Source organism: Portunus trituberculatus, chromosome 17 (assembly GCF_017591435.1).
Source record: "Portunus trituberculatus isolate SZX2019 chromosome 17, ASM1759143v1, whole genome shotgun sequence".
NCBI lineage: Eukaryota > Metazoa > Arthropoda > Malacostraca > Decapoda > Portunidae > Portunus > Portunus trituberculatus.
This window is the reverse complement of record NC_059271.1, coordinates 4669638-4689273: the sequence shown is the minus strand read 5'-3', so window position 1 is coordinate 4689273 and position 19636 is coordinate 4669638. Positions and strand designations below refer to the sequence as shown.

General features: G+C 37.5%; 2 protein-coding genes across 2 annotated transcripts in view; one reads left to right on the top strand and one right to left on the bottom strand.

Moving 5' to 3' along the window:
- LOC123505176 (Bardet-Biedl syndrome 7 protein homolog) overlaps positions 1–2701 on the top strand; it is a 36526-nt gene extending 33825 nt beyond the window's left edge. Inside the window, exon 20 of the mRNA XM_045256338.1 lies at positions 42–2701. Coding sequence (XP_045112273.1) covers positions 42–184 — 143 coding nt within the window. The 3' untranslated portion in view covers positions 185–2701. The remainder of the gene's footprint in view (positions 1–41) is intronic.
- On the bottom strand, positions 2006–19542 carry LOC123504814 (U1 small nuclear ribonucleoprotein A-like). Its single transcript, XM_045255648.1, has 6 exons — positions 19407–19542; positions 9411–9495; positions 7944–8116; positions 5600–5756; positions 5080–5251; positions 2006–2913 (listed from the first exon to the last, which is right to left on the bottom strand). The coding sequence occupies exons 2-6, from the start codon at positions 9475–9477 to the stop codon at positions 2754–2756; spliced, it is 729 nt and encodes a 242-aa protein (XP_045111583.1). The 5' UTR covers positions 9478–9495; positions 19407–19542; the 3' UTR covers positions 2006–2753.
- Between the last annotated feature and the right edge of the window lie 94 nt (positions 19543–19636).

The window sequence follows — 19636 nt, the reverse complement described above, 5'->3', positions numbered from 1 at the left end:
TCCTTATTATATCTCATTATTAGCCTCTTTTTTTTTTTCAGGTATGATTACAGACTTGTACATTGATAAGTACAAATTCAAAGGCATTAATGTCAAGAGCCGTGTTCCCCAACTCTTGGAAATATTGGACAACTATGGTAATCTTAACATCCAGCACCTTACAAACTTCTTTCAAGCACAGTAGAAGGAATAGCTTGTGTATGGTTAAATCTCTTCTGTTGTATGAAACACTTTTTCATGCAAGTGGTCTCATGAGTTCAGTACCATTCATGATTGGTAACTCATTAATTCTTGCTGAATCCAAATTATTGTAATTTTTTTTACCATGCATCCATTTTTACAAGTTTTACATGTAAGATCGATTTTGATCAAGTAAAAGCAACAAATCTCTTAAACACACAAATAAAAGAAATTCGGATCTGAATAAGTCATAAACTGTTTTGATATATAGAATTGAAAGGCATGTAAAAAGCTAGAAAAAGTAGGAGATTTTTTACCTAATATGCCAAAATGAACCAATTTTTAGAGATGTTAAATATGTCACACAAGTTCTGTGGTTCACCAGTTGCATTTGCAGTGCAGAACTCATGAGATCTACTTGTCAAGTTGAAGTACACACAAGTCCGTCCAGGATAGGTTTTTATAAGAAATTTACAATATAGAAGAAATCTATTAGTATTAGCAGTAGGTGAGATGGTGCTGTCACCTCTTACAAGGGATGTAGTGATAAAAGTAAGGCTTCATAAATGTGATAAATTTGTAAGATGGTATGTTGTGGAGACACTGTAAGAGTATTATATAATTCAGATTTAATCAGGTAATGAAAAGAATTAAGCATTGCATACATTGAATGTAGTTAAGACAGCAATTAGCCATCCATGGGAAAAATGTAGTCTGACCTCACGATTGGAGTGTCCTTCAACAATGTTGGCGAACTGATTTTATCCTCCAATTTGAACAAACTCCTCTTCAAGCAACACCACTTGGTCACTATAATAATCCCTCTTGCATTCCTCCTCTTCCTCTATTTACACCATTGTTGCCCTCTCTCTCTCTCTCTCTCTCTCTCTCTCTCTCTCTCTCTCTCTCTCTCTCTCTCTCTCTCTCTCTCTCTCTCTCTCTCTCTCTCTCACATTATATGGTACTTTGTGTTTTGTTTTGTATTTTTCTACAATTACATTATTTTTATTCAATTCTATGTAGGGCACAGTATAAGAAAATAAACAAATAAAAAAAAATGAGGCCAAGGATTTTAGGAGCTGGAGCAGATTAATTCTTTTAACATTGATTTGAATAGGATAAATTGTCTCCTAATTCAAACAGCCTAAAAGTATCATATATTTCAGTGCTTTCAAAATTTTGTATAGACTTTTAAAACTTTCATGGGGATAAATAGATACCTTGTCAAAATTTAGATGATCTAGATACATAGAATACAACAGTACTACATGGTATGACAACATAAATCAATAACATGATGATGCTTGGACGTAGCTATTTTTATGGGGATTTTAGCATTACTTTCAAGTGACTGACATGGCTGAGTAATCACACACCAAAATAAACATCTCATAGGACTACTCTGGTGTAATAGGAGAGAAATCCAGATGTTCCAGTTTTTAGCTGTTGTAATCCATTCTTCATGGTGTGATGGCATGGACACTAAAACAGGAACCAAGCTGGATATCCAACAAAATTGTGTTGGTTAGACACAGCAATGCTTTCGGTAGGACACTCAAGTTGCCCATTTTGTATTCAAAATTATTGTTTCCATATACTAGTAATCTGATCTGTGTAACTTGGATTTGTATGTGGCACAGACTACAAGTTATGTGAATAACTGGGATTTGTGACCACCCTGCTTAACTCCTTAACAAATATTTACTTGCTCATATAGCTTTACTTTCTACACATGCAGGGTAGCTCACAAGAATGTAAGGACTTGTGAAATTCTGTTTACACTAGAACTTTGTCTTCATGCCTTAAGAAAATAGTAATAAAAAAATAGGGTTTTTTTCTTTATTTACGAAATTTGCACAATTTGTAGCCTTAAAATTAAATACTATGAAGAACAGCTCTCAGTACCCTTACCAACTCATCTGCATACACATACATAAACTTTTTCTGGCAAGAAATATAAATTTCTTTCACTACCAAACAGAAGTTAATTAATTAAACCTCCATTTACACATTTGAAACAGGAATATTACTCAGTTGTGTGCAATCATAGGAGTTACTCAGTGTTCAAACATAAATCTGGAGGTGAGTATATCTGCTGCATGATTAATGTGTAAACAATTGTTAATGCCTACAGAAATATATTATAATAATGAAAGACAGAGAGAGAGAGAGAGAGAGAGTGGGGCGTGGTTGCTGAGGATGGAAGGATGAGAGTTGAGGTACGACCTGAAAGGTATTTACTGTGTGGTCAGGTACCCAATAACAGCTTCCACAAAACAGACATGGCAGGTTTCAGCTGCCGGGAGATATAGTTCAAATCAAGGTTTTAGTAGATGACTGTACATAAAAGTAGTTACAAAGCAAAGCATTTCTGCCTACTTGGTGTTGCTTGCTGTAACTTATCTTCCCATTGTGTATTTCTAGATGAATTTCTTCAAACACATGATTTTGCATTATACTTCATTCAACATAAATATCTGCACAGAAAAAAAAAAAAAAAAAAAAAAAAAAAAAAAGACAAGTTGGTATATGGTTTTGATGCAGTAGTTCATATTTGGTTAATTTGAACCACCTTACTTCTTAGCAAAAGCAATCTTCATGGCATGTGTGGGAGTGATCTTGAAGCCTTGGAGAGCATCCTTGGCTGCTGCTGACTGCATCTCATTTTCAAATTCCACAAAAGCAATATCATGGCGACCAGGAACCAAACGCACCTCCTTGAATCCGGGAAATCTGAAACAAAGAGTCTATTAAAATTTCACCCTTTAACTCTTACAAAATACTGAAAACTTGAAACTAATGTAGTAGAGCACAACAAAATATTTTTCCTTCCTTCACAGTCCAATAATGAGACGTGTCATACACTATGTGGTTGGAGTAAATTAATCTGAGGTGGGCACGACTCGAAAAAATTGAAGTCTGATTCACCAGCTCATCAAGTCCCATCTGATTATCCAACTCAAGTGCCTAAAATATAAGTCAATTCTATAAAAAAAAAAATATATATATATTTTTTTTTTAATGCAATATTTTTAAGCAATTTTCAATGTTTCTAATGAGAATTTCATGCTTTTTTACCCTAAATAAGCCATTTATAATTAAGACAATAAGAAATCAACTATACTTTATATAATATGATATGAGACGTATACAAAAAACTAAACTAAACATGTATAATACCTACTTTATACTTGTAAAATATAACCTTTTTATTAAATATTTAAAAATTAATGCAGGGTTAGTTTGATTTGATTATCTGATTGAAAAATGCAAGTCCGATTAATCAGATAATCATAACCAGACTTCTGAACTGGACTGCCCACCTCTGGGATTAATTTATTGCCATGATGTCCTACAGACATCAATAATAAGCCTTATCCAAGTTGCCAATTTTACAGACATCAAATAGATAAATATATATGTATACCATGGTTGTCTTTCACAAAAAGAGAGGTAACCATGACAAGGCACACAACTTTCACATTCAGCCATTCATACCACTCCCTCAATCCCTTGCCCAAGATAAAAAGGATTTGGTACAATTTCCCTCAATTTAATGGGATCAGCTGCACAGCACAGCTTGGATAGTTCTGTTAAACAAGGTTCCTCTGTAATAAGTACCCTCATTTGATTGCCACATGTGTGAGACTATCATAGTGTTATATCTCCTTTGAAGACTGTGGAGCCACATCATTCCTCAAACACTCATAATTGCTCATCATTCCCTCCTGTCAGTCATTCTAATATGGTCCAGTGTTAGTCTTCTTCCCTTTAAGTCTTAACTGTCAGGGTGTTCTCTGAGTTACCAAGTCCACTTCCAGGTAAAATTCATATACTTTTAAAATGCCAGACTACTATTTTAGTTGATAGCATGTAAGATGCACTTTTTCTTCCCCAAATTTTGGCTCATAAAATTGGCCTGCATCTAATATACAAAGTTGAGACTTCCCATAGGCTCATCTTCTTCCTGACGCTTATTAACATACCTCACGATCAGTACCTTACTTACTCTAACTGCATGCATCATTACTTTATTGCTGGTATTGTTATTACCAGTATTATTATTTTAAAATATCATACAAATAAAAGCAATCAAGCCTGAGAGACTGTGATGTATGTTTATAAATACCAGCTGATCAGAACCCTGATTCAATGCCATCTGACAGTAACAGTAACAGCAACTTCATGATCATAAAGTTGATAGTAAAAATAAAAGAAAAGTAAAAAAAATAATAAAATAAAAGATAAAAGTTGCTTGTGAAAAAAACGAAAAATAAATAAACCAACAAAGAGAAAACATCAGGGGGACCATTGCATCTACATCTCATTCATTCATAACAACATATATCTGAGAGAGAGAGAGAGAGAGAGAGAGAGAGAGAGAGAGAGAGAGAGCTAGCCAGCCATTAATGTGCATACCAGTGGGCAGTGTATAAAGTCAAACAATATTAATTGAATCTTAAATAATATCATATGGTCAAAACAAGAGATAGATAAATGATCTGGAAGAAACTTAACACGTGTGATGCTGCCTTTAGTGTAAACAATGAGTAAGGAACAAAATGCTTCATGCTCATTTGACTTTATCTATACTATTCTTGAACTTCACTTCTTTCTGACGGTAAGATTATTTTTAATGTGAAATTATTATTTTTGCTGCTTATTATTGTGTGGAGACTATGAGCATGAAGGAGTCACTTTGGAAGTTGGAGGTACATAAATGCAAATAAAAGCAATGAACAGAAGCATACATTAATCACAGATTTGGGGAATACTTCAGTATTCTACATTCAACTTCCACATTGTTAGTATCACAAGAAGACTCCTGTGTGGTGTGTCTGAAACTAAGAATGACATCACACATCAGCTCCTTTGTTACAAAAACAATACATTACTTACTGTGTGAAGAGCATAGACAACATCATCTCAGATGTCTCATCTGGAAGATTTGTAAGGAAGAGAATCTGGTTGGGAGGTTGTTCAGGCACCCCCATACCACCAGCCCCATGCACTGGTGGTGGCTGGTTGAAAAGATTTGGTCTTGGAGGTACAACTGTGGCTCCAGGTTTTGCTGAAATGATGGAATAACACTAAAAAAATTGAAAAAATAAACAACAAAATACACATTTCTACTAATGATCAGCCTCAGAGAGCCACATGCTTCTGAGGAGCCAAAGTTTCAGCAGCTGTCAGGCTGATACCAGCCTGACAGTCTACGAGTGCAAGGATGTTCTCATCATATATACAAATGAACAAAACAAAAACTGTTACAATTTAAAGGAAGTTCCCTATCCTACTATGATGATCATCAATACTTATAAGTTCTGATTCATAAAAATATTACATCATGGTGGCATATCAGTGTGTAGAATAAAGTATTAACAGGTGGGTAACACACCTTACAGCACACAACACTTACCTGAAACAGCACCAGCAGCAGGTACGGTTGGTGCTCCCTTGGCATCCTTTCCTTTCTTTTTCTTTTTCTCTTCTTCCTTTCGTTTGGTTCCTCTTTCCTTGTATGTGCCTTTCTGCTTTGCTATTAGGTCTGAGTCAGTCTTGCTGTAGGCAATTTTCTGCAATATTAAGATCATCCTTCAAACCATAATACACCTTAAGGATAAATTGCCTCTCCACTCATTTTTTTTATGAGAAAGTATGCTTCTAGAATTTAAATGATTTGTAAATAATATCCTTAAACACTAACTAGCAGCAACAGAGAACAATGGAATCATCCCAATAAGTAAAAGTTGTCATGAACTGGAAAATTAAGGTGAGGCATGATGGATCTCAAGTCAACTAATGGACATTTATGTATTTCTGAAATATATGAAAATGCAGGGAACCCAGCATAATTTTCTCTCTGTTAGGAATTACTTATTAAATAGGAATGTTACAGCCAGCAAGTTATATATACAATACAGCTGCTCTCCCCGGCTAATAAGAGATCAGACTATGAAGGTATTGTTAGTCATATTCCCTTTACATTTTCCACTGTATATTTCTAAACATTCTAAGCCCATGGAAGAACACAATGATTGGATTGCTGCATTTAATTCAAGTTATACTATTAACTCTACTGAAGAAGAACAGGCATTAAATGTTTTTGATAAAATGCTACTAGAAGTAAAGTCTCTCAATACTCATTCTCTTTTTCATTTCTGACTGTCTGTGCAAGATACACATACTCCTTAAACATCTATCTCCATTATATTCAATTATTTTTGTCTGTTGCTCCCAAATCCCATCTCACCACAATACAGAGCAGTAGGTCCTATTTTCTCATACAATATTCTTTCCATTAATTCCAAGTGTCCTACTCACAAACAGTCTATCTATAGGTCCTAACACTTTTCCTACTTCTTTCAGCCAAGCTCTAACCTCTGTTTCTACTCCTCTGTTACACCACAACTGTAGATACAAGATATTTGAAGCACTACCTCCTGCAGTCTTACATTCATCCTACCACCTGCCTTCTAGAAGCACCTTACTCTCTTCAACATGAGCCTTCTGTTTTCTTCTACACCTCCATCTAAATTCCTGTACCATTCTAGTTATCTTCCCATTTGATAAGATTATATAATATAATATATATATATATATATATATATATATATATATATATATATATATATATATATATATAGAGAGAGAGAGAGAGAGAGAGAGAGAGAGAGAGAGAGAGAGAGAGAGAGAGAGAGAGAGAGAGAGAGAGAGAGAGAGAGAGAGAGAGAGAGAGTTGTATTGAGTTAGGAAGTATACATTTGTAGAGATTACAATTAACAAGAACGTCTAACATCATAGTTGTTTCACCAAGATGACACAGCAAATTTCAGGTTAACATTTTATGAGAGAGAGAAGTCAAGTATGTTCAATACAAACAAAAGATGGTTGACTACCCCCAAAAAAAAAAAAATATGTTTAAAAGGCTATGTTCAATGCCAGGATGAAGAAATAGAGTTTTTGAGTTACTGAACAACATAATTATTGCCATCACCATTTAAAAATAAGTGTTGAACAATCTGTGGCTTGTTAGTAAGAAATATTTTATTCTTGCTGAGTTCATAATCTGTCTAATGATGCTGAAAAGTATTATCATAATGAATGCATTAAACAAGTTTGACAGAGATCACACATGAATAACAATGAGTGGCAGAACTGAGGTGCATGAAACAACAGTTACTAGGTTAGAAACAATAAAAAGGAAAACTGAGATGAATGCACAGAGATGGATAGACAGTATGAAGGTGGTTTAAAAAATAAACACTCATGACAGACTCCATCAAGAGCTTTGGTATACCTCAGGCAAGACCAAAAGTTTCACTGAAAATACCTGAAAGAGAATTATCAAGAATAGTAATGATGTTCCTTTATTGAATCCAAACTGAATAAGACAGATAATAAACAGGGATTTTAAAGTTTTGGCATGAAAAAAAATTAGACATTGATAGTTTGAAGGATTATAATAAGTCTCTTATTTCAAGATTATAAGCCCTCTAAGTATCAAACCAAGAGAGTACACAGAAGACATCATAGAGAATTTCAACTACAGGTTTGTATACAGTCCAAGGCTGGAGTGAAGGGGTAAGTCCAAACTCATCCAATGTGAGTGGCTAGCAGAGATTTGAAAAAGAAAGAGTTAAGATTTTGAGATGGTAGTAATGCCATTTGTGAAGCAAACTAAAAGACAAGTTTGGTATTCCCTTGAGAAGGATAACTGCACCAGAAAAAGCCTTTTAGTATTTCAAAGGAGAAATATTTACCATTGGCTTGTCATAGAAGGGAAATCCCTGCATGGCCCTCATGGCATTGGTGGCACTCTGGATTTCCTTGAAGATGACAAATGCCTGACCACGCATCTTTAGCGTTTTCAAGGCAACAATGTCAAGAATCTGGCCGAACTGAGAAAATATCGCATACAGTGATCTCTTGAGTTCTGGGAAAAATAAATAGATATGCATTAATCCAACAAATTCATTAGGTTTCATATACATTATATATATATATATATATATATATATATATATATATATATATATATATATATATATATATATATATATATATATATGGAGGCGGTGGCGTAGTGGATAAGGTAGTGAGCATGGGATCGGGCAGACATCCATGTGTAGGTTTGAATCCCACCACATACCACCTTGAAACTTTGCCATTTGTTGAGTAGTTTAAAGTTACCTACATGTCACCATGATACCCACATTCCAGGAGGAGTAATTGCTTTACACCAAAGATGCACTTGGGTGGTGAAATGACCCCTAATATGGATACCATTATACATAAAATTGCCTGCACCACTAATGGGTGGAAGCTGAACAGTACTTCCCATACTCTTCAAGTATACCTACAGGTGCTATAGGCAATAACATAAAATACATACTTACATACATAAGTATAAGTCAAAAAGTAATGTAATCTATATCATGCTGAGTAGTTCTGATTTCCATTTTTCATTTTACTGACAGGCAGTATAGAATATGACTAATAGATGAAATGAAAGAGAAGTGTTCCTTACAAAAGGAGACTGAATCTTTTAAATTTACATCCCTTAGATAGATTGAGGGAGTTTGATTGCAGTCTTTAAGTAGTGTAAAGAATATGATGTAATTCCCTCAGCTAGCAGTCTAAGTGAGACAAAAAACATAACAAGCATCATAAAATCAGACTTAAAAAGGAGGTAGGAAGAAATGGGTTCTCAAGTAGAGTAGGAGATGAATGGAATAAACTCAAGAATCAGGTTGTTCATGTCAACTCGATCGCCTGCTGGTCACCCAGCCAGTCTTCCCCATTACGGAGCAAGCTCAGAGCTCATAGACCGATCTTTGGGTAGGACTGAGACCACAACACACTCCACACACCGGGAAAGCGAGGCCACAACCCCTCGAGTTACATCCCGTACCTATTTACTGCTAGGTGAATAATAGCGGTCACACATTAAGAGGCTTGCCCATTTGCCTTGCCGCCGTGGACTTGAACCCAGCCCTCTTGATTGTGAGTCAAGCGTGCTAACCACTACACTACGCGGTGTGTGTGAAATCATTAGAACTTTAAAAAATAGAAGTTTACCTAATATGATGATAAGTGGAAATAGGTAGATATATTTTCTATAGGTAGTCCTAATGGCTTATTACAACTTCCCTAATTTTCTTATAATTTTGAACTAATGATAGAAGTCAATGTCATACTTCAGCTATGGAACAAAAACTCAGACTCACCATCTTTCTTCACCTTCTCATTGAGGTTGTTGACATAGATGGTGTGGTTTGGTCTGATGTCCAACATTGTGACACGCTGTTTTATCTGCAAAGTAGAAAATAAGTAAATGAAATGAGTAAAACTTTCAAACCATTCTTAAAGGATGCTGGATATTGTACTGACCAGTCAAACGGGAAAGTGTAACAACTGAAAATACAATGCATCCAATCATGAAAGATTTATCAGACCAAGTTTGTAAAGATGAAATGGAAAATGCACAAGAACTATATATTATCTACCCATGAATGATGAATTAACATATCCAGTGTGCCCTGTCTTCCTTGAGTTTCTTTGGTTAATATTCATTACCAAGAAACAAACTGCACCCTTCTAGTCCAAATTCCACAATGGGTGAAAGAAAACTGTGCTTAAGATTTTATATCTACACATATATTAGTAACTTGAACACTTATAGTCGACCGGGGGAAGAAATTTGACGAGAAAAGAGGGGCAAGAACTTTTACAAGGCGCAAAACCCTTCTATATGATTATTTTCAAACAAGCGAATAACAGGAGATAGATCTCGTATTGGGGAAGCATTGTATTGTACTACACATTTCTGTCACTATTTATTTATATGTCATACTGTTTTTTTCGCATCCTGTATAAAACGGGGTAAGAAATTTACCAAATTCTTCACAGAACTGAGGATGTACCTTTTACCCCGAGACAGAAAGTAGGAGGTTGGGGTAATAGTTTTGCTCGTAAGGGATGGGTGGGTCCTCATATGCAGTAGGAACCCCCTTCCCCTCCACCCCTTGGTGTTACGGGGGTGCAAAGAAATTCCCCACCTCATTGGGGCAAAACATTTACTGCAATTTTTTTACCCCATCAGCAAATTTCTTTTCCACGCAATTGGGGAAAAAATTTTCACCACTGATTGTTGTGATTTGAAATAGTTTTTCAGGTTTGAGATAGTTAGCGAGCTGCTGCTAGATGTCATGATGTCATTTGTTGAACTCCTTAACTCTGTGTGGGGCAAAGGTTTGTCTGAGGAGATTGTATGCAAAAGCTTTTCTACTACTGGAGTCTTCCCAGTTGATAGAAACAAATTTGATGTATCACGGCTCAGCAGGTCGAAGGTGGAAGCATACAATCAGTGGATCCTTGCTGGCAGACCTAAGACTGGGGAAGGCATTCCTATTGTACCACCTCCTCAAGAAGAGGAAACAGAAGATGTCATCATGCTTGGTACTTCAAAGTCTAAACACAGTACACTGCTCGGGAAAACATGTACCCTCTTGCCCCGCGTAACACATCCCTCTCCTTGTTCATCTGGAAAGCCTGATTATACAGTTCCAAAAGTGTGTCAGCACAGTCAGTCATGCTGCTTGTACCTTCACAGTCTTCAAGAACTTGCAGAGGTAAAACTGTACAGACTAAGAAGTCCCTGGAGCAAATCATATCCGACCAACAACGTCCCCATCAGGCCAAGAAACCTGGTGCTCGCAGAATGTTAGGGAAAGGAGCCACAGTTCTAACACACGAGGAAGTAATAAGCAGCATTGAGGAAAGAGAAAAGGCACAGATGGAAAAAGAAACTAAGAAGAAGCAGAGAGCAAAGAACTGAAGAAGAATCAACAGCAAGGAAAAAAGAAGAAAGGAAAAAACAATGCTGCTGCTGATGATGATGATTTATCAAGTATATCAAGTGGAAGTTATTGTTTAAAAGATTCTCGTGGCTCATCTTTGGATGTGAGCTTTGACATGATCTCCCCAGAGAGTGGTGATGAACATGTAGATGAGGTACAAGCATCAAAATCCACTGAAGATACAGATGTAGCAACGTCAGTGCAAATTGATGATGAATCAATAAATAAATATTTTGCTGTGGTTTATACTGAACCAAAGAAACAACATTACTGGGGGAAAGTAACTAAAGTTTTCACAGAAGATGACAAATTGCTTGTGAACAAAGTTGAAATGGTGTTCCTACGCCGCAAGACCCTCTCCTCCATACCAGGAAAGATAACATGGGACTGGCCACCAGTGGAGGACAGACACATTGTAGACATTGATTACATCTTCATAGGGCCATGTACCCTGACTTGTTAAAGAATGGCTCATACAGATTTGATGATGTAAAGGCAAATGACCTGATGAAAAAATTGTAGTGTGTTTGCTGATTTATGATTGCTGAATATACTGAAGGAATTGAGGGTTTTGTTCATAAAAAGTTTAATTTATCATAAAAAATAACATTTATGTTTATGTTTGATACAAAAGAATGGTCTAAGTCTTTTCTGGACCACATTTAAAGAGTGTAAATTTCTTCCCCTTAATGTTAAAAATTCTTTCCCAGAGTATGGGGTATAATTTTTTACAATTTGGGGCAATAACTTTGCTGGAAATTCTTTACCCAGTGTGGGCAAATTTCTTACCCCAAGCTGTGTGTAAGAAATTTCCCTCATTTTCTTAATATATATCTTTTGTGTTTCACGCAAGCTCTAATGTTATGTTATCATGAAGTGTAGGTTTCTAAGAATTACACTGAGGTATCCAAATCTGTCCCAATAAAATAAAAATTTGTAAAATTTCTTACCCTGGTCAACTATATAAAACAATATATTCCTATTACTAAGCTTTTTTTATGTAAGAGGGGAAAGTGGCCAAGGAGAAAAAATAAATAAACAAATAAAAAAAAAAGGGAGGGGCCCAGTCTCCTTGCAGGTCAAAGGGTCAGCCAAAATAAACCTCTCTCTTAAAAGAAGTCAAGTCGTAGGAGGATGGAAATACGGAAGCAGGTAAGGTGTTCCAGAGTTTACCAGAGAAAGGTATGAAAAATTGAAAGTAGCTACTGGTTAACTCTTGCATTAGAGTTGGACAAAATAAGGGTGAGAGAAAGAAGAAAACCTTGTGCAGTGAAACCAAAGGAGGAGGGCATGCAGTTGGTAAGACCAGAAGAGCAGTTAGCATGAAAATAGTGGTAGAAGATAGCAAGAGACAACATTCCAGCAGTGAGAAAGAGGCTGAACAGTCAGTCAGAGAAGAGAGGTTGATGAGACAAAAAGCTTTTGATTCCACCCTATCTGATAAAACTGTCTGAGTTGAACTCCCCCGAACATGCAAAGAGTACTCCATACAAGGACAGATAAGGCCCTTGTACAGAGTTAGCATTTGGAGGGGGCAAGAAAAACTGGTGGAGACGCCTCAGAATGCCTAACTTCATAGAAGCTGTTTTAGCAAGAAATGAGAAGTGAAGCTTCCAGTTTAGATTATGAGTAAAGGACAGACCAAACATATTCAGTGTAAAAGAGGGGGGCAGCTGAATGTCAATGAAGAAGAGGAGATAGTTGTCTGGAAGCTTGTGTTAAATTGATATATGGAGGAATTGGGTTTTTGAAGCATTGAACACTATTAAGTTTTCTCTGTCCCAATCAGAAATCTTAGAAACATGTAGGGTGGTATCCTCAGCAAAGGAGTGGATAGGGCAAGAAGTTTGGTTAAGATCATTAATGAATAATAGAAAGAGTGGTTGACAGGACAGAACCCTGAGGCACACCATTATTAATAAATTTAAGAGAACAGTGGCTGTCTACCACAGCAGCAACAGAAAGGTTGGAAAGGAAACTTGAGATAAAGTTGCAGAGAGAAGGATAGACACCGAAGGGGGGCAATTTGGAAATCAAACCTTATTGCCAGACTCTATCAAAAGCTTTTAATATGTCTAATGTGACAGCAAAGGTTTCATCAAAATCTTTAAAAGAGGATGACCAAGACTTATTAAGGAACGCCAGAAGATCACCAGTACAGCGACCTTGACGGAAGCCATACTGGCGACCAGATTGTGAAGTGACAGATGTTTAAGAATCTTCCTATTGAGGATGGATTCAAAAACTTTAGAAAAACAAGAGATTAAAGCTATGGAATGGTAGTTTGAGGGATAAGAACGGTGACCCTTTTTAGGAACAGGCTGAATGAAGGCAAACTTCCAGCAAGAAGGAGAGGTAGAAGTCGAGACATAATTGAAAGAGTTTGGCCAGGAAAGGTGCAAGCACAGAAATCCAGTTTTTCAGAACAATAGGAGGGACCCCATCAGATCCATAAGCCTTCTGAGGGTTTAGGCCAGTGAGGGCATGGAAAACATCATTACAAAGAACTTTAATTGTAGGCATGAAATAGTCAGAGAGAGGAGGAGAGGGAGGCACAAGCCCAAAATCATCCAAAGTGGAGTTGTTTGCAAAGGTTTGAGAGAAGAGTTCAGCTTTAGATACAGAAGAGATGGCAGTAGTGCCATCAGGATGAAATAAAGGAGAGAAAGATGAAGCAGTAAAGTTATTGGAGATGTTTTTAGCCAAATGGCAGAAGTCTCGAGGGGAGTTTGAGTTTGAAAGATTTTGACATTTTCTAGCTATGAAAGTGTGTTTGGCAAGTTGAAAAACAGACTTGGCATGATTTCGGGCAGAGTTATATAGTGGGTGAGCTTCAGGAGATGGAAGTACCTTTTGTGGGCAACCTCTCTATCAGAACAGGCTGTGTTAAACCAAGGTTTAGAAGGTTTAGGTTGAGGAAAAGTGAGGAATGTATGCCTCCATGCCAGACACAATCACCTCTGTTATGCATTTAGCACACAGAGATGGGTCTCTGATACATAAACAGTAATCATTTCAGGGGAAAATCAGGATAATACCACCTCAGGTCCCCCCAGGTGGCAGAGGCAAAATGTCAGACACCTCCGCTTTGGAGGATCCTAAGGAGAAATTGGAGAAATAGGACAAGATACAAAAATGAGATTGTCATTGAGAGAGCCCAACAGAGAAGATAGGGTAACAGCATAAGCTGAAGGATTAGAGGTAAGGAAAAGATCAAGAATGTTGGGCGAGTCTCCAAGATAGTCAGGAATACGAGTAGGGTGTTGCATCAGTTGCTCCAGGTCATGGAGGATAGCAAAGTTGAAGGCTAGTTCATCAGGATGATCAGTGAAGGGAGAGGAACGCCAAAGCCAGTTGTGAACATTGAAATCTCCAAGGATGGAGATCTCTACAAAAGGGTAGAGGGACAGAATGTGCTCCTCCTTGAAAGTTAAATAGCCAAAGAATTTACTACTGTCAGAGGACTTAGGGGAGAGATAGATAGCACAAATAAACTTAGTTAGAGAGTGACTATTGAGTCAAAGCCAGATGGTGGAAAACTCAGAATATTTGAAAGCATGGGCACGAAAGCAAGTTAAGTCATTGCACACAGACACAACAGCCAGCTTTAGAATGAAAATGAGGACAGAGAAAGTAGGAGGAAACAGAGAAGGGGGGTACTGTCAGTTGCCTCAGACAACTGTGTTTCAGTGTGGGAAAAAAAAGATGAGGTTTAGTAGAGAAGAGATGGTGTTCCACAGATGGAAAATTAGATATAAGACTGCAAATGTTGCAGAAGTTAATGAAGAAAAAGTTGAGGGAGGTGTCAAGATATTTTGGATTGCCAAGAGAGCAGTCTAACCTGGAGACATTTCTGGTCCCCTTCCCAGTAGGAGACTCCGAGGCTGAATTTGGAGTCGCAATTTTTTTAGGGTCCCTCTTAACACCGAAATATACCGAAATACACCGAAATACACCAAAATATACTGAAATACACCAAAATATACCGAAATACACCGAAAGTAAATATCACCGAAATATAGGTTCCCTCTTAACACCGAAATATACCGAAATAGTGTGAGTACGTATAGTGTGAATATGAGTGGATGCTTCATTACAAATTTGATTATATTTTATTAATATATTAAACCAAACCAAAGTTCGATACCCGCTGATCAGGAAGTAATTTTTGGTTTCGAAACCCAAAACTATTACACGTGAGAGAGAGAGAGAGAGAGAGAGAGAGAGAGAGAGAGAGAGAGAGAGAGAGAGAGAGAGAGAGACTATATATAGGACATACGAGTAGGGGAGATAAGAATTTGGTTGTGAATACAGTAGCTTTATAAGATTATTAAGTGGTGTCCCACAGGGAAGTGTGTTATCTCTGACACTTTATACCATTTATACAAATGACCTCCCATCTCCTGAATATGGTTGCACAGATATTATGTATGCAGATGACATTACCCAAGTCATTTCTTCTCCCAGTAAATCTAAACTTATGATGAAAGCAAAAGTAGAACGTGAAATTGAAAGAATAAGTAAATTTGAAAGAACATGGAAAATTAAAACAAGTGAAGAAAAGTTTAAGATTATCCCTATGGCACAAATTAAAAGAAAGAAAATTCTTGTTAACGGTACAGAGATTGAAACAACAACTAATGGCAAATTCTTGGGTTTAAATATTTCAATAACTGGATTCATCTGTCACATAAATAAGACTATCAAGAAAGGAAATGGAATTCTAATACAACTAAGACGTTTTCGCAACTTAACATCAAAAATGAAATCAATATTAGTTAAAGCTCTACTTGTTCCAGTCCTTGAGTATCCACCTATTCCAATTTGTATGGCCTCTACTACCCAGAAAAGGAAAATGCAAACTGTCCTAAATAAAGCTTTAAGATTCATACACTGTAATGAATCAGAAGTACTGAATACAATGGAGCTGCATCAAAAATATAGTATCTCTCCTTTGAATATCTCGAATTACTATAAAGCGCAGAAAATTTGGGAAACTATACAAGCAAGTGAACCGGAAATATATGGAATGCTAGCGACTTCGCGAACCAACACACATACGTGGTTACCTAAAACTAGTGACATCGTTAGATTGGAGCCACCACAGGCAATCATTACTAGAACTTTTTAATTTTGTCTTTTAGTTTTTCACAGATTCCAGGGCATTTGGACCAGTAAGCAGCAGCAGGAACAGCACACTCCAGCAAGATTAACGTACATCGGTTGAAGAAGAGGACGCCTAAGTGGAAGGAGTGCTCCCTGTTGCAGTTCTTCCTTCTTGTCTTTCTATTCACACCTTTCTATATTCATATTTACATTTCAATCTATCCTAATTTCTTTGCTTTCACCACTTTCTAATCTGCTCTATAAGATACCTGTAACTTAATTTTCTGTCTACCCCTATGTTTTTTCTCAATTAAGACAAAGTCCTGATACATTAATTGTAAATGCTCTTGTTTGAACTACTGTCTAAGTTATGTTCACGGAATTAATATCAGTTTAGTTAAACTGAAATACTGATTATCTTGTATCACAGCACCTTGCAGTCTGTTTCGCCAGGGAATAGTTGTGTTTCTTTTGAGGAGGGCTGCCTCATTTTTAGACAAGCACATTGGGTATAAAGCACAAGCAATCACTCAAAATTCCATGTCTTAGGGAGAGCTGAGGTTCTGCAGGTGTATTTGTGATTGTGTATATCATTTCAGTGTATGCCAAGTATATAAAAAAAAAAAAAAAAAAAAAAAAAAATGTGGTTAGCCCACACCTATCTCTCTTCCTACTTTCTTTCACCCCTTCTCTTCCCACCAACTTTCTCTTTAGCTAGCTTCTCTACTTTTCTTCATCCCCTAAAAAAAAAAAAAAAAAAAAAAAGATGAGGGAGGGAGGGGAAGTGGGAACTGTGACCTTGAGACGTGTTGGCAAATAACAGATAACAAACAAGAGTACACACACACACACACACACACACACACACACACACACACACACACACACACACACACACACACACACACACACACACCCGGTAGCTCAGTGGTTAGAGCGCTGGCTTCACAAGCCAGAGGACCGGGGTTCGATTCCCAGGCCGGGTGGAGATATTTGGGTGTGTCTCCTTTCATGTGTAGCCCCTGTTCACCTAGCAGTGAGTAGGTACGGGATGTAAATCGAGGAGTTGTGACCTTGTTGTCCCGGTGTGTGGTGTGTGCCTGGTCTCAGGCCTATCCGAAGATCGGAAATAATGAGCTCTGAGCTCGTTCCGTAGGGTAACGTCTGGCTGTCTCGTCAGAGACTGCAGCAGATCAAACAGTGAAACAGTGAAACACACACACACACACACAGACATGCGTGCAGCCAGGGAGGCCGGAGTGATCTGGGCCGAACTTTGGTTTGGTTTCATGTTAGCAAAACAACCTTAAAAGTGGCAACCCTGATTGAAACTTATTGTGACCAGGATGATTACCGTCGTATCATACGCGGGGAACTTATGGTCGAGTGTGTTTTTTACTTAGACGCATACTTTTGTATAAAGATATATTTTAGTATCAGTGGCGAGGTGTTGTTTATGTCACGATGAAGCCAGTCAGCGCTCCCATATTGTTGTGGGCAGGGTGGATTAAGCTAGTTGAAACTTATTGTGACCAGGATGATTACCGTCGTATCATACGCGGGAAACTTATGGTCGAGTGTGTTTTTTTACTTAGACGCATACTTTTGTATAAAGATATATTTTAGTATCAGTGGCGAGGTGTTGTTTATGTCACGATGAAGCCAGTCAGCGCTCCCATATTGTTGTGGGCAGGGTGGATTAAGCTAGTTGTAGTTATTGTGTATATGTATGACTCTACTACGTAATCATTTAATAAAAGAGAAAGCCTGTTACTATATTCCTTTCTAGATTACATAGTATAATTGGTGAGGCCGGAGTGACCAGGGTGGTAGGCCATGGTGACCAGGGTGGTAAGCCGTGGTGACTAGGGTGGTAGGCCGGAGTTGGGTTGGGGGCCGCAGTGACTGATGTACGGTAGAACTAGGGGCCGGAGTGACTGTAAATCTTTAGGCCAGCACACCATTAAGTATGGAAAATTAATCTGGTGGTGAAAATATGAAGAAACAAATTATTTTGGACACTTTATGGACATCAGACTAACTTTTCAAACCTTGACATAGCCATAATAACCAGTCATTAAATCATTTAAACTTTTTGCTTGGTAAAATTTCCTAAAAACAAAACCACACTATACTGAACCTATATTTCAGTGATACTTACTTTCGGTGTATTGCGGTATTAAAAGGGACCAATTTTTTCACTTTGAATTTTATGTGAATTGTTTGTGTGTATGTTAGTGGTAAGTGCATGTAGTTTTATGTAAGAAGGAGAGTTGTCTTAGAGGGCAGGCTGTGACTGCCCCCTTGAGTTGTGAGACACAAAGGGAAACGTTCAGTGAGATCACAACTAGCTTTAATGGAAAGTTCACAGCAGCCCCTGAACTAGTGCTATTAGACCTCACTGGGAGTACATTATCATTTCGTTTGGTGTCTACTACTTCCAGCAAAAATATATATCTGGTTAGGGTCTGGGGACTGCTGGCATCCCCCAAACCATGCCAGCTGAGAGGTAAATGACACTAAGTAAGTTTGCACTATGGTAGTTTTAGTCTCACCTCACCTGAAAATCCTGCATTCCCACTGGCACACAAGCTTGATGTGACATAGAGGGTTGATATTTTACTGCCACTTTATACTACTGTTTTATATGTATATATATATACAATGGGTTTTATGAAAGTCTGAAGAAAATAATCAAAAAGTAAGATGCTGGTGTTAGGTATATATATATATATATATATATATATATATATATATATATATATATATATATATATATATATACTGGAGCTTTATATAGACTGCCGCTGTTCCATGTTGAATGAAATAATACCGACTTTTTGTTCAGCTTTAACACCAACAACGTGAAAGGCCAACCCCCCTCCCCAGCTTGTTAAGCTTGCACACTGGAGAACATCAGTCAAGGATTACTGATTTGCCATCACAGAAGATAATTGGAATGCTCTCCAAGCGGGTGAAGTGACCGCGCAATACCAAATAAACATGTTCAAAGCACGATAAGACAAGGGACAAGAGACTTTAATAATAACTGGCACACAGTCTTTAGAGATGGTGACCACGACAAGAAACCTACCTTTTTATTTTCCCACTATCCCTCCATCAGTTGGCTGCTTTTCCCCGAGACAAGCCACCACACAGCCGCCAGCACCTGCAAGGGCCCCCGCTACTCACGCCACCTCTGGCCACTTACCGCTCCATACACACTTATTGAGAGGCTAGGGATTTATTATAACTTACTTATAATCGTGATGTGTCCGAGAGATCTCCCGGGGCAGTGTTAATACGGCATGAAGAGGTAGTGGCAAAACGTACACCCGGTGAGCGTCTCCCAAACACGAGTGTTGTACGTTCATATACAAACGTTTGATAAAAAATTGAAGGAAATTCTTCATAGTTTAAAAAGAATAAGTAAAACAAATACTTGGTATATTTCTTATTGTAAAATTTGTTTTCTTGTCACAAATGGA

What these genes read in the sequence shown, in the direction of transcription:
- LOC123504814 (XM_045255648.1), bottom strand. Translation starts at nt 9,477, where the DNA reads ATGTTGGACATCAGACCAAACCACACCATCTATGTCAACAACCTCAAT. An exon ending in CCTTCTATGACAAGCCAATG is followed by an intron (nt 5,757 to 7,943) that starts GTAAATATTTCT and finishes TTAATATTGCAG; the next exon opens with AAAATTGCCTACAGCAAGAC. An exon ending in TTGTCTATGCTCTTCACACA is followed by an intron (nt 2,914 to 5,079) that starts GTAAGTAATGTA and finishes TCTTTGTTTCAG; the next exon opens with ATTTCCCGGATTCAAGGAGG.